General features: G+C 44.0%; 1 protein-coding gene across 1 annotated transcript in view; it reads left to right on the forward strand.

Moving 5' to 3' along the window:
* The window catches only part of gk5 (glycerol kinase 5), a 92,316-nt gene that overhangs the window by 26,607 nt on the left and 52,547 nt on the right, over positions 1-13,162 (forward strand). Inside the window, exon 2 of the mRNA XM_072255035.1 lies at positions 7,781-7,874. Within this exon, the coding sequence (XP_072111136.1) occupies positions 7,781-7,874 (94 nt within the window). The remainder of the gene's footprint in view (positions 1-7,780; positions 7,875-13,162) is intronic.

The following is a 13,162-nucleotide window of genomic DNA, read 5'->3' on the forward strand; positions in this document are numbered from 1 at the left end:
AGTGAGGAACTCTGATGGATGCTGCTTCATGTAGATGTGCTCAATGGTTGGAAAGACTTTACCTGCGATATACTTGGCCGAATCCACTACCTTTTGTTGGATTTTCCATTCAGAGACATTGGTGTTTCCATACCAGGCCATGATGCAGCCAGTCAATACACTCTCCACTACACATATATAGTCAGAAAAGTGTGTGTGATCTCGGTCTTTCTATTGGTTCTAAAACAAAAGCTGGGAAATGGAATGCACACCGTTTACCTCATCGAGGGTTGTTACAGTCATTTCTACAATAGATTGCTGCTAACCAGGGTAAAGTAGTTCCTTTGGTTGTTGTCCCATTCACTGTCTCACATTTACTGTACCTCTCCCTGCAAAATCTGAGGACCATATGTACAGTCTAAAAGATGCAAACACCCGGAAGTCTTTAGTACTCCAATCCACGCTTTCCAAAATGGTAAGGCCATAAGGCATAGGAGCAGAATTAGGCCATTCAGCCCATCGAGTCCACTCTGCTGTTTCATCATGGCTGATCCCAGGTTCAGTTCAACCCCTTACACCAACCCTCTCACTATATCCCTTGATGCCCCAACTTACCAACTTCTGCTTTGAATGTACCCACGGACTTGGCGTGCACCACAGTCTGTGGCAGAGCATTCCACAGATTCACCACTCTTTACTCCTTACTTCTGTTTTAAAAGGTCGCCTCTCAATTTTGTGGCTACACCCTCTTGCTCTTGATATTCCCACCAGAGGAAACATCATCTCCACATCTAGTCCTTCCAATATTCGGTAGGTTTCAATGAGCTCCCCATGCATTCTTCCAAATTCCAGTGAGTACAGGCCCAAAGCTGCCAAACGCTCCTCGTATGTTAACCCCTTCATTACTAGAATCATCTTTGTGAAGCTCCTGGATTCTCTCCAATGACAATTCATCCTTTCTGAGATAAGGGGCCCAAAACTATTGACAATACCTCTAGTGCTGCCTGACTACTACCTTATAAGGCATCAGCATTATCTCTTTGTCTTTGTATTCTATTCCTCTTGAAATAAATCCCAATATTGCATTTGCCTTCTTTACCACAGACTCAACCTGTTAATTAACCTTCTGGGAGTCTAGTATGAGGACTCCTAAGTCCCTTTGCACCACTGATGTTTGAATTTTCTTCCCATTTATTTAATAGTCTGTATTATTGTTCCTTTTACCAAAATACATGATCATACATTTCCCAATACTGTATTCCATCTGCCACTTTCCTGCCCATTTTTCCAATTTGTCCAATTCCTGCTGCAATTGTGTTGCCTCCTCAGCACTACCTACCCCTCCACCTATCTTCGTATCATCCGCAAGCTTTGCCACAAAGCCATCAATTCCATTATCCAAATCAGTGACAAAACAATGTGAAAAGTAGCGATCCCCTGAGGAACAACAGTAATCACTAGCAGCTAACTAGTAAAGGCCCTCCCTTTTATTCCCACTCGCTGCCTCCTGTCTGTCAGCCATTCCTCAATCCATGCCAGTATCTTTCCTGTAATGCCATAGGATTTTATCTTGTTAAGCAGCATCATGTGAGGCACCTTATCAAATGCCTTTTGTAAATCTACATAAATGACATCCATTGCCTCTCCTTTGTCCACCCTGCTTGTTACTTCCTCGAAGAATTCTAACAGATGTGTCAGGCAAGATTTCCCTTTACAGAAACCATGCTGACTTTAACTAATTTTGTTATTTGTCTCCAAGTACCTTGAAACCTCATCCTTAATAATGGAATCCAACACTTTCCAAACTACTGAAGAAAGGCTAACTGGCTGATAGTTCCTCTTCATTTGACTTCCTCCCTTCTTAAAGAGAGGAGTGACATTTTCAATTCTCCAGTCCTCTAGGACCATGCCAGAGTCAAGTGATTCCTGAAAGATCATGACCAATGGATCCATTATCTCTTCAGCAACCTCCCTCAGGACTCTGGGATGTAGTCCATCTGGTCCAAGTGACATCCACCTTAAGACCTTTGAGTTTGCCTAGTACTTTTTCCTTCATGATAGCAATGGCACTCACTCCTGCTCCCTGACACTCTTGGACCCCTGGCATACAGCTAGTGTCTTCCACAGTGAAGACTGAACCAAAGTACTTATTAAGTTCATTTGCTATTTCTTTGTCCCCCATTACTATGTCATCAGCATCATTTTCCAGTGGTCCAATATCAATTATCACCTCCCTTTTATCCTTTATATAACTGGGGTAAAAAAAAAAAAATTTAGAATCCTGCTTTATGTTATCAGCTAGTTTGCCCTCACATTTCATCTTTTCCCTTATTGCTTTTTTAGTTGCCTTTTGCTGGATTTTAAAATCTTCCCAATCATCCAACTTCCCACTTACTTTTGCTACCTTGTATGCCCTTTTCTTGGCTTTTATGCAGTCCTTAACTTCCCTTTTCAGCCACGGTTGCCTACCCCTGCCATTTGAGAGCTACTTCTTCTGTGGGACATGTCTATCCTGTGCCTTATGAACTATTCCCAAAAACTTCAGCCACTTCTATTCTGCCATCATCCCCGCCAGTATCCTCCTCCAATCCACCTGGGCAAGCTCCTCTCTCATGCCTCTGTAATTCCCTTTATTCCTTTGCAATACTCTTATATGTGACTTCTCCCTCTCAAATTGTAGTAAGAATTCAATAATATTATGATCACTGCCTCCTAAGGGTTCCTTTACGTTAAACTCCCTAATAAGATCTGGGTTAGTACACAACACCCAATCTAAGATGGCTTTTCCCCTGATAGACTGGAGCACAAGCTGCTGTAAAAAGCCACCTCATAGGCATTCAACAAATTCCCTCTCTTGCGATCCAACACCAACCTGATTTTCCCAATCCCTTTGCATATTGAAGTCTCCCATTGCAATTGTGTCATTACCCTTGTTACATGCCTTTTCCAGCTCCCTTTGCAATCTCAACCCCAGATCTTGGCTACTATTTGGAGGCTATATGTGATTCCCAGAATATTTTTATTACCCATGCAGTTTCTTAACTCCACCCACAAAGATTTGACATTGACCCTATGTCGCCTATTTCTAAAGTTGTCATTCCATCTCTTACCAATAAAGCCACACCACCGCCTATGCCTCCTGCCTGTCCTTTCGATACCAAGTATATCCTTTGATGTTAAACTCTCAACTATGATGTTCTTTCAGCCACGGCTCAGTGATGCCCACAACGTCATACCAATCAATCTCTAATTGCATCACGAGTTTGTCCACCTTATTCCGAATCCTACATGCATTTAAATACAGCATGTTCCTTCCTGCTTTCTTCACCCTTATGAATTTTTCCTCTGTGGTACAACTTAACCCTTTTCTCTGTCTGCAGTCGTACCAATCATTGTCTTGTCCTTCATTATATCCATATTACATGTTGCATCATCTACTTATAAACCTCCTGGCTCATCCTCAGCCCTATCATACTGGTTCCCATCCCTCTGCCATATTAGTTTAAACCACTCCCATCAGCTCTGGCAAACCTGCCCGTAAGGGGCAACAAATCCCTACAAACATCTCCTCATCCAAGTCCATTCCCAAGTTGTATTTTCCTGACAATAGAATACATTTGTTGTTCCTTTGTTCTCACAAGGTCAATATTCTGGTGTTTCATCTCAATCAGCATTGCCACCAACAGACTGCAGTAGCTCAAGGCAGTGGTTCAATGACAACTAAAGGGCAATTGGACACGGGCAATGAATGCTTCATTTGCCAGTGTGATGCCCAAATCTGTGATTGCATTGATACTTTAAAAAAAACACTAATTTGAAGCATGTACAGAACAGCATCTCAGTCTAGATCAATGTTAGAATGCATCATTCAAAGTAGATTTACTACGAATGTCGACACACACGTGCAAGGCAAAGGATTTTTCTATTACAAGCCTGAAGTGAAACTGAAAGGCAAGTGGGGTCACAGTTATTTATTGAATATGAATGAGCATAATCATTTTTAATGTTGGACGCTCTTTGGAATAACAAAGTCCAGATTGTGTTGGAAGCTACCTTGAGTACCTTGTCTGTAAATCACATACTTGAAATGTGTCATAGTCATGGAGAAGTACAGTGCAGAAGCAGACCCTTCAGCCCATCTGGTCGACACCGAACCATTTAAACTGCCCACTCCCATTGACTGGTACCACAGCTCTCCATACTCCTGCTATCCATGTACCATTGCCTAAACGTTGAAATTGAGCTCACATGTACCACTTGGGCTGGCACCTCATTCCACATCCTCACTCGTATTCCCCTTAAACATTTTACCTTTCACCCTTGACCCATGAACTCTGGTTGTAGTCCCACCCAGTCTCAGTGGGAAAAGCCTGCTTGCTTCTACCCTATCTATACCCCTCATATATTCCTATTACAGCAATTTGTTAATGCCGGTGCTTGACAAAGAAGCAAAGTCTTCCTTATTTCTGTTGGAGATGATTGTGGATTGAGCATTGAAAACCTTGTTCTCTTCGATATGAAGTGTCATTTTAGAGCCTCGTCAAAAACTGTGCTGTAACAGTGCAGGGCTGTCAATAATACCCTGAAATGTTACTTTACCAGACTTGGACACATAACCTAATGCACCTTACAGCCATGTCTTACAGGCGAACAGAAAAATAACGCATTTTCAAAATGGATAACTTTCAGTCCCCCTGAGCATTTGAGGATCTTTACCACATTTGACACTAAAATTAGTGCCTGAAAAGTGATTAATCCTGTACGTTCAACTCCACAACTGGAAGGAATATTTCATTTCAGTCCCATTCATCTAGGACAAAGATTGGAAAAGGGAGAGTAGGAAGGTGAACATATTGAGAAATCAACACAGTTCTGCCTTGAGAGGAGGAATACGTATTTGGAAATATCACCCAAAAGTTTCAGTCCTTTCACTTCTGCTGACACTAAAAAATTTAATTTGAGTAACTTTGGAAGTTTTCATCATGAGTGACTATTTAGCTGCACATTGGTAAAATCACTTCAACTTTGCTTTGTACGTTGGTGGGTTAAGTTCCCACTGTTTAATGTATGCATATGATAAATTTCATTGATTCAAGTAGATGTGTGAAATTCTTCACATAAGTTGTGTTGTCCACTGTTTTTCAGGATTGTTGGAATTGCTTTTGGACCTGTTACCCAATGTGCTGGAAATTCTGCTCCCACAGTTTTGAAAAGAGAATAATAGCCCTATTCATAGATATGAAGCTGTTTGGAATTTTTGATCCAGACTGGGGGCATTTTGAAACAGTCGCTCGAGGTGCAATAATGTAAGGGGTCAGCATTAATGGTTTGGTCAAGGCTTTTGTTGATGGGTTCCAGTGATCAAGTGTTAAGTTTATAACCTTTTCATAATACCTCAGTGATAACCTTAGGAAATGCTAAACATACTGCTTGTTTAAAGGTTGTTCTGTAACTTGGTGTTAATGTATTTATGACAGACATCCCACCCTGCAAAAACTCATTTCAGGGAGGTAGCACCATCAATTTGCAGGAGACTTCTGGGAGAGGTGGGATGTCTGCAATAGAGTAGCTCCTCAGCAGCCAGCCAGCTAGTTTAAATAATGTTAGCTATGCTAATGAACGGATGACACCTGTTAAACTCACCTCAACACGTCTTTTACAGTCTTAACCCACCGTGGGCAATAGAAAAGTCACTGTTGCAAACAGTGCAGCAAGCAACACTGTCATTATTTTTGACCCCTATTAGGCAGGGGTACACTTTAGTGTAGTCTGGGGTGACGTACGTTTTATATTGTTTTTGGAACACTCTGCTCTCTCTCTCGTTGCTCACGTTCTCTCAAGCGCTCTCGCTTGCTTTCTCTCTCGCTCTCGCGCGCGCGCGCTCTCGTGGTCGCTCTCGCTTGCTTTCTGACGCGCTCGCTTGCTCTCGCTCTCTCGCGCGCGCTCTCGTGGTCGCTCTCGCGCTCTCACTTGCTTTCTCTCGCTCGCTCTCAAAAAAATTGATTTCCGTGATATTGTATATAATTTGCGGGCATCAGGGAGCCGCTATTAATATGCGGGAGACTCCCGGAAGTTCCGGGAGAGGTGGGATGTCTGTTATGATCATAAGCTTTTTAACTTGTGGAATTGTGAAGCTGCTTTTAAAATTTTGAATATTTCTCAGAGACACGATAACTAAAAGCCGTGATACCTATTTCATGCCCCCCAGGGGGGAAAATGGAGAAGCTTTAGTTCACCACCATTTGCAGACTTTGCCAGCTGCTTTACCTGGTGTTGCTCTGGATATTACAGTAGCCATCTGTTTGCGGTCAAATAAAATCTAACTTACATATAAATATTTCACAAATAGTGGGGTAAATTATGTAGCTTATCTAAAATTATTGATTAAAAACATACACGTTGAAAATATGCACAAAATCATTTAATGTGGCCTTCTTGTACCAATGCACAAACATTTATGATCTCAATATTAAAATGCTTCAGGATACACTATTTAATTTGGAGACTTCTTCAGTCTCCAGTTTAGAGCAACCAGCATATGGCTGACCAATGGAAAAGCATTGGGGTTTGAGATCAAGACCAACAGCTTGTAGTGATTGTACAAACATACTTGTGCCATCCTTATGCTCATAGCAAAACGTTAACAAGGCGGTTACTGAGTTGAACAGGGACTTGCGGTCACTTGACTTTTACAAGGTAGATTAGATGGGAAAATCGGTATCCAAGTGAAGAAGACATTTTCCCCAGTAGTATTACCAGTCATTATTGTAGCATCAGTTAACTATATTTATTTTGACATGATTTTGTGCCATTGCATAGTATTGGTGAATCTAAATTCTTTAGTATGATTGAAGCTCTTTTTTTGGTTCAAGATTGCGATGACAAAACAGCTGCTGAAAGTTTAAAAGTTCAGTAGGAGCAAGCGCAGCCTCAGCGATGTCTGTCATCCTGTCAATAGAGGTGCACTATACAGGTTCAAAAGAAGATCTTCATTTATTGCCCATACTGGATTTTTACCCCTCTTTTGGTGCTTTCACGCAGCAACCATTGATCGTCGAAAAGGTGTTAAATGACATCTGCCATACTGGAGTGTATTTCAATTAAATCACTAACACGAGTTTCTGCAAATGCTGGAAATTCAAAGCAACACACACAATGTTAGAGGAACTCAGCAGGTCAGACAGCATCTATGAACAGACTCATTTTGGACCGAGACCCTTCGTTATAATCAGAAAGAAAGAGGGTAGAAACTAGAATAAGAATGTGGGAAGGGGAAGGAGTACAAACTGACAGGTGATGTGTGAAACCAGGTGAGGAGGAGTGTTGGGGTGGATGAACTGAGAAACTGGGAGGTGATAGGCAGAAGAGGTAACACCGATTTCTCTAACTTCTGGTAATTTCTCCCCCCCTCCCCCTTCTCTTTTTCTCCATTACCCATTCTGGCTTCCTTCTCACCCCTCCGCTTCTCCTCACCTGCCTATCTCCTCCCTCTGGTGTTTTTCCTCATCCCTCCATCCTACTGGTCCACTCTCCTCTCCTATCAAAGTCCTCCTTCAACCCTTAACCTTTTCCACTTGAAGTTGGAGATTTCCCTAGTGATAACCATGACCCTGATTTTATCTTTTGGACTTCCATTAGGTCTGGTGCTTCAACAAAAGTGTAGCTTGCTGCGAGTCAATTTATTCTTTTATCAAGAAGTATTTTGGATTAAGCCAAGTGATGGGCTGCGGTATGCAGAGAATATTATGATTATGAATGAGTTTTTCTTCAGTTTGACTATTGCCTGTTGCTTTTCAAACAGATAAAGATGCTGTATCCCAAACCAGGATGGGTTGAAGTTGACCCTGAAACAATGTTTGAACAATTTGTTGCTGTTGTGAAAGAAGCAGTGGAAGGTAAGGGAAAAGGTTGAGGTCAGTTGTAAAGATCTCTGCCATAATTACTCTGCTTTTAATTTTACTTTGCAGTATGTATTTAATATTTCAGCAATATTTAATAATATTGTAAATGTATTAACACAACAAAGTCTGCGGATGCTGGAAATCCAAAGCATCACACACAAATGCTGGAGGAACCCAACAGATCAGGCCGCATCTACAGTCCACGTTTCTGGCCGAGACCCTTCTTCAAGACTGGAAAGGAAGGAGGAAGACACCAGAATAAAAAAAACATGGAGTGAGGATAAAGAGCAACACTCACAACACGCTGGAGGAACTCAGCAGGTCGGGCAGCATCCGTGGAAACGATCAGTTGACGTTTCGGGCCGGATCCCTTCGTCAGGACTGAAGAGGGAAGGGGTAGAGGCCCTATAAAGAAGGTGGGGGGAGGATGGGAAGGAGAAGGCTGGTATTTTCCAGGTGAAAAACCAGTAAGGGGAAAGATAAAGGGGTTGGGGAGGGGAAGCAGGGAGGTGATAGGCAGGAAAGGTGAAGAAGGAATAGGGGAAACACAATGGGTAGTAGAAGGAGGCGGAACCATGAGGGAGGTGATAGGCAGCTGGGGGAGGGGGCAGAGTGAAATAGGGATAGGGGAAGGGAGGGGGTGGGAATTACCGGAAGTTGGAGATTCTATGTTAATACCAAGGGGCTGGAGACTACCCAGACGGTAGATGAGGTGTGGATAGCTAGGAAGTGATAACTGAAGCCAAGTGGGTGGGGAAAGTAAAGGGCTGGGGAGGAAGGAATCTGAGAGGAGAGTGGACCATAGGAGAAATTGAAGGAGGTTGGACACCAGGAGGTGCTGATAGGCAGGTGAGAAGAGGTAAGAAACCGGAGTGGGGAATAGAATGGCGGGGGGGGGGGGATTTTTTTTAACTGGAAGAAGAAGACTACCCAGACAGAAATCAAGGTGATGCTCCTCCACCCTGATGATGGCCTCATTGCGCCACCACGTCATATGTGAACGCCTTACTAAAGAAAAACTAAGTAGGCAAGTTTTCCCAGATCCCGAGTTTTTCTTTTGATTAGTTTCTGGAGTTACAAAATTTAGCACTATCCCTTGAATGTAGTTAACCCTCTAGGCTTTGTGGCTTGCTAGCCTGTAGTAAAGAGGAAGATTAGAAGATTTTAGCTTTCTCACATGTACATCGGAACACATAGTGAAGTACTTTGCGTTAAGTCAAGTCAACGTGGTTTGTGCTGGGCAGCCACAATTGGTGCCGTAGTAAAGGACAATTCAACTCATTTGTATTGCTTGGATCAAGTCATGCAAAGACTACACTGAGTGAAAGTGACGCATTTCCTCCTCTGGCAGATATTTGTGACTCATCGGTTTCAGAATAATGGTAATTCCATGGCCACTGTTCCTGGCATTGGGTTTTTATTCCAGTTATTGCTGCTGCTTGAGGTTAAATTCAAATTGATGTCATACTGTAGAATACTAGGCAAGTGTTCTCAACACCAACCCACATTTTCCGGGAGGAGGCTTCAATTTATTCTGCCAGTTGTATCTGGTCAGTGGCCTCTTGGCCGGACCAAGGCCAGTAGCTCACTGTGCAGAAGAACCTCGGATATGGTCCCTTGTTCAATTCCCTCATGTAGCCTGCTGCATCTGAGATCGACCCGCAAAGCATTACTCGCAACCTCATTTGCATATTCTGAACTGGAATCCCTGCTTTGTCTTCTCAGCCCCAGTGCTGACCCCAGCATGTTTTCATAGGAGGCGACGCTGAATGAAAAAATTTTACTTTGATAAAGTTGGCAAACTGTTTTATGTTTTCTTTTAAAGACTGGTATTTCAATATTGCTCTTAAATTTTACATTCCAAGCAATTAAAACATTAAACAATCAATAGAAATTGGAAATGGTGAAATTTAATCTTTTTGAATAAAAGAGGTTCCTTCAAATGATTAGATACAGGAACGTGGATCCTAAAGTGGGTCTTCATGACCTGGGGTCAGAGGGACATGTTCTGTAGCCTCATGTCTATGGGTTGAGCCTTATTGAGCTCTGCCATTGGTCTCATGGTGGAGATGTTAGATGTTTATCAGCCCCCAGTAATACAATCCCAATCCAATTTGGATGAGGATTGTTGGTTCTAATAAGTAATCAGTCCTCACTGACTCACAGTTAAAAGGTTTGGAAAATAGTTGCCACAGAGTTTTATACAGCCTTTGGTGTTAAGCGGTTGTAGCTCGTAAAACCTGTATGAAATGAATATTAGTTGAGTAATTTCATACAGAACTTTACCCTAGGTAAAGATCTTAACTTGCAAATAAATATGATTCCCTGAAGCACTTTTTAAAAAAAAACAAAACAAAATTGATGGTTGCTGAGATTTATTGGATTTTCCTTTGAATACACTAAGCCCTTTATTTTTTCCTTCTGCTACTGGAATTGGAAATGAGGGAGATTTAATAAGACTGAGGAATTTATACTGAGTAATAATTATAGAAGCATTATTACTACCAAATGTCATTATATTCTTAATTATAGATTAATTGGAGACCAATTCCATAAGCAAAGATCCAAAAACAATTGGCTATGTTAAAAACACAAACACGAGGAAATCTGCAGTTGCTGGAATTTCAAGCAACACACATCAAAGTTGCTGGTGAACGCAGCAGGCCAGGCAGCATCTCTAGGAAGAGGTACAGTCGACGTTTTGGGCCGAGACCCTTCGTTAGGACTAACTGAAAGAAGAGATAGTAAGAGATTTGAAAGTGGGAGGGGGAAGGGGAGATCCAAAATGATAGGAGAAGACAGGAGGGAGAGGGATGAAGCCAAGAGCTGGACAGGTGATTGGCAAAAGGGATATGAGAGGATCATGGGACAGGAGGCCCAGGGAGAAGGAAAGGCGGGGGGGGGAAGCCCAGAGGATGGGCAAGGGGTATAGTGAGAGGGACAGAGGGAAGAAAAAGGAGAGAGAGAGAAAAAAAATTAATAATAATAAAAAATAAATAACAGATGGGGTACGAGGGGGAGGTGGGGCATTAACGGAAGTTATAGAAGTCAATGTTCATGCCGTCAGCATTGGAGGCTACCCAGACGGAATATAAAGTGTTGTTCCTCCAACCTGAGTGTGACCTCATCTTGACAGTAGAGGAGGCCGTGGATAGACATAGAATGGGAATGGGGCGTGGAATTAAAACGTGTGGCCACTGGGAGATCCTGCTTTCTCTGGCGGACCGAGCCAGCCTCCCCTCTTCCCCCCTCTGATCCTAGCTCTCAAGACTCCAGCCTTGAACACCAGGCTGGGTCTTCACGTGCTGCTATTGTGACTCCTGTCTCCCTTTACCCCACCACTACTCTGCAACCCCGTCTCCCTCAAATTCCATCATCTACTCCTGGGCTCTCAGAGGCTCCATCTTCCTCTCACCCCAACCCTCCCCTCTCCACTGATACCACCAGCCTTCCTCCCCTCCCCCCTCTGATCCCACTTCACATCCGTGCCGGGTCTTTACCATCCCCTCTGACCTTCAACTCTCTGAGGCAGAGCACTCTGTCCCCCTCACCCACATCTTTGTCCCCTTTCGCCCACACCTCAGCAAGTTCCGCGTTCGCCATGACACGGAACTCTTCTTCCGCCAGCTCCGTCTTCAAGCCTACTTCGGCAAGGACTCTCCCACCCCCACCGATGACCCCTTTTCCCGCCTTCAACCCACCTCCTCTTCATGGACACGCTGCTCTGGTCTTCTGCCTGCTCTGGATCTCTTTATTGCTAACTGCCGACGAGACATCAACGGTCTCGACTTCACCACACCTTGTTCCAATTCCAACCTCGCTCCTTCCGAACGCTCTGCTCTCCACTCCCTCCGCACTAATCCTAGCCTTGCTATAAAACCCGGCGATAAGGGGGGTGCTGTTGTAGTCTGGCGTACTGACCTCCACCTTGCCAAGGCACAGCGACAACTCGCGGATACCTTCTCTTATTTACCCCTCGATCATGACCCCACTAAGGAGCACCAGGCCATTGTCTCCCACACCATCACCGACTTTATCCGCTCAGGGGATCTCCCATCCACTGCTACCAACCTTATAGTTCTCACACCCCGCACTTCCCGTTTCTTCCTCCTACCCAAGATCCACAAACCTGCCTGTCCAGGTAGACCTATTGTCTCAGCTTGCTCCTGCCCCACTGAACTCATTTCTGCATACCTGGACAGTGTTTTATTCCCCCTTGTTCAATCCCTTCCAACCTATGTTCGTGACACTTCTCACGCTCTGAATTTTTTCGATGATTTTAAGTTCCCTGGTCCCCACCGCTTTATTTTCACCATGGATGTCCAGTCCCTATATACTTCCATCCCCCTCCAGGAAGGTCTCAAAGCTCTCCGCTTCTTTTAGGATTCCAGACCTAACCAGTTCCCCTCTACCACCACTCTGCTCCGTCTAGCAGAATTAGTCCTTACTCTTAATAATTTCTCTTCCTCCAAACTATGGGTCCCAGCTATGCCTGCCTTTTTGTTGGCTTTGTGGAACAATCCATGTTCCAAGCCTATACTGGTATCTGTCCCCCACTTTTCCTTCGCTACATCGACGACTGCATTGGCGCTGCTTCCTGCACGCATGCTGAACTCATTGACTTCATTAACTTTGCCTCCAACTTTCACCCTGCCCTCAAGTTTACCTGGTCCATTTATGACACCTCCCTCCCCTTTCTTGATCTTTCTGTCTCTATCTCTGGAGACAGCTTATCTACTGATGTCTACTATAAGCCTACGAACTCTCACAGCTACCTGGACTATTCCTCTTCCCATCCTGTCTCCTGTAAAAATGCCATCCCCTTCTCGCAATTCCTCTGTCTCCACTGCATCTGCTCTCAGGATGAGGCTTTTCATTCCAGGACGAAGGAGATGTCCTCCTCTTTTAAAGAAAGGGGCTTCCCTTCCTTCACCATCAACTCTGCTCTCAAATGCATCTCTCCCATTTCACGCACATCTGCTCTCACCCTTATCCTCGCGCCACCCCACTAGATATAGGGCTCCCCTTGTCCTCACCTACCACCCCACCAGCCTCCGGGTCCAACATATAATTCTCTGTAACTTCTGCCACCTCCAACAGGGTCCCACCACTAAGCACATCTTTCCCTCTTCCCCACCCCCGCCTCCCGGTTTTCCGCAGGGATCGCTCCCTATGCGACTCCCTTGTCCATTCGTCCCCCCATCCCTTACCACCAATCTCCCTCCCGGCACTTATCCTTGTAAGCGGAACAAATACTACACATGCCCTTACACTTCCTCCCT

The sequence above is a fragment of the Mobula birostris genome, chromosome 4, assembly GCF_030028105.1.
Source record: "Mobula birostris isolate sMobBir1 chromosome 4, sMobBir1.hap1, whole genome shotgun sequence".
Taxonomy (NCBI): Eukaryota; Metazoa; Chordata; class Chondrichthyes; order Myliobatiformes; family Myliobatidae; genus Mobula; species Mobula birostris.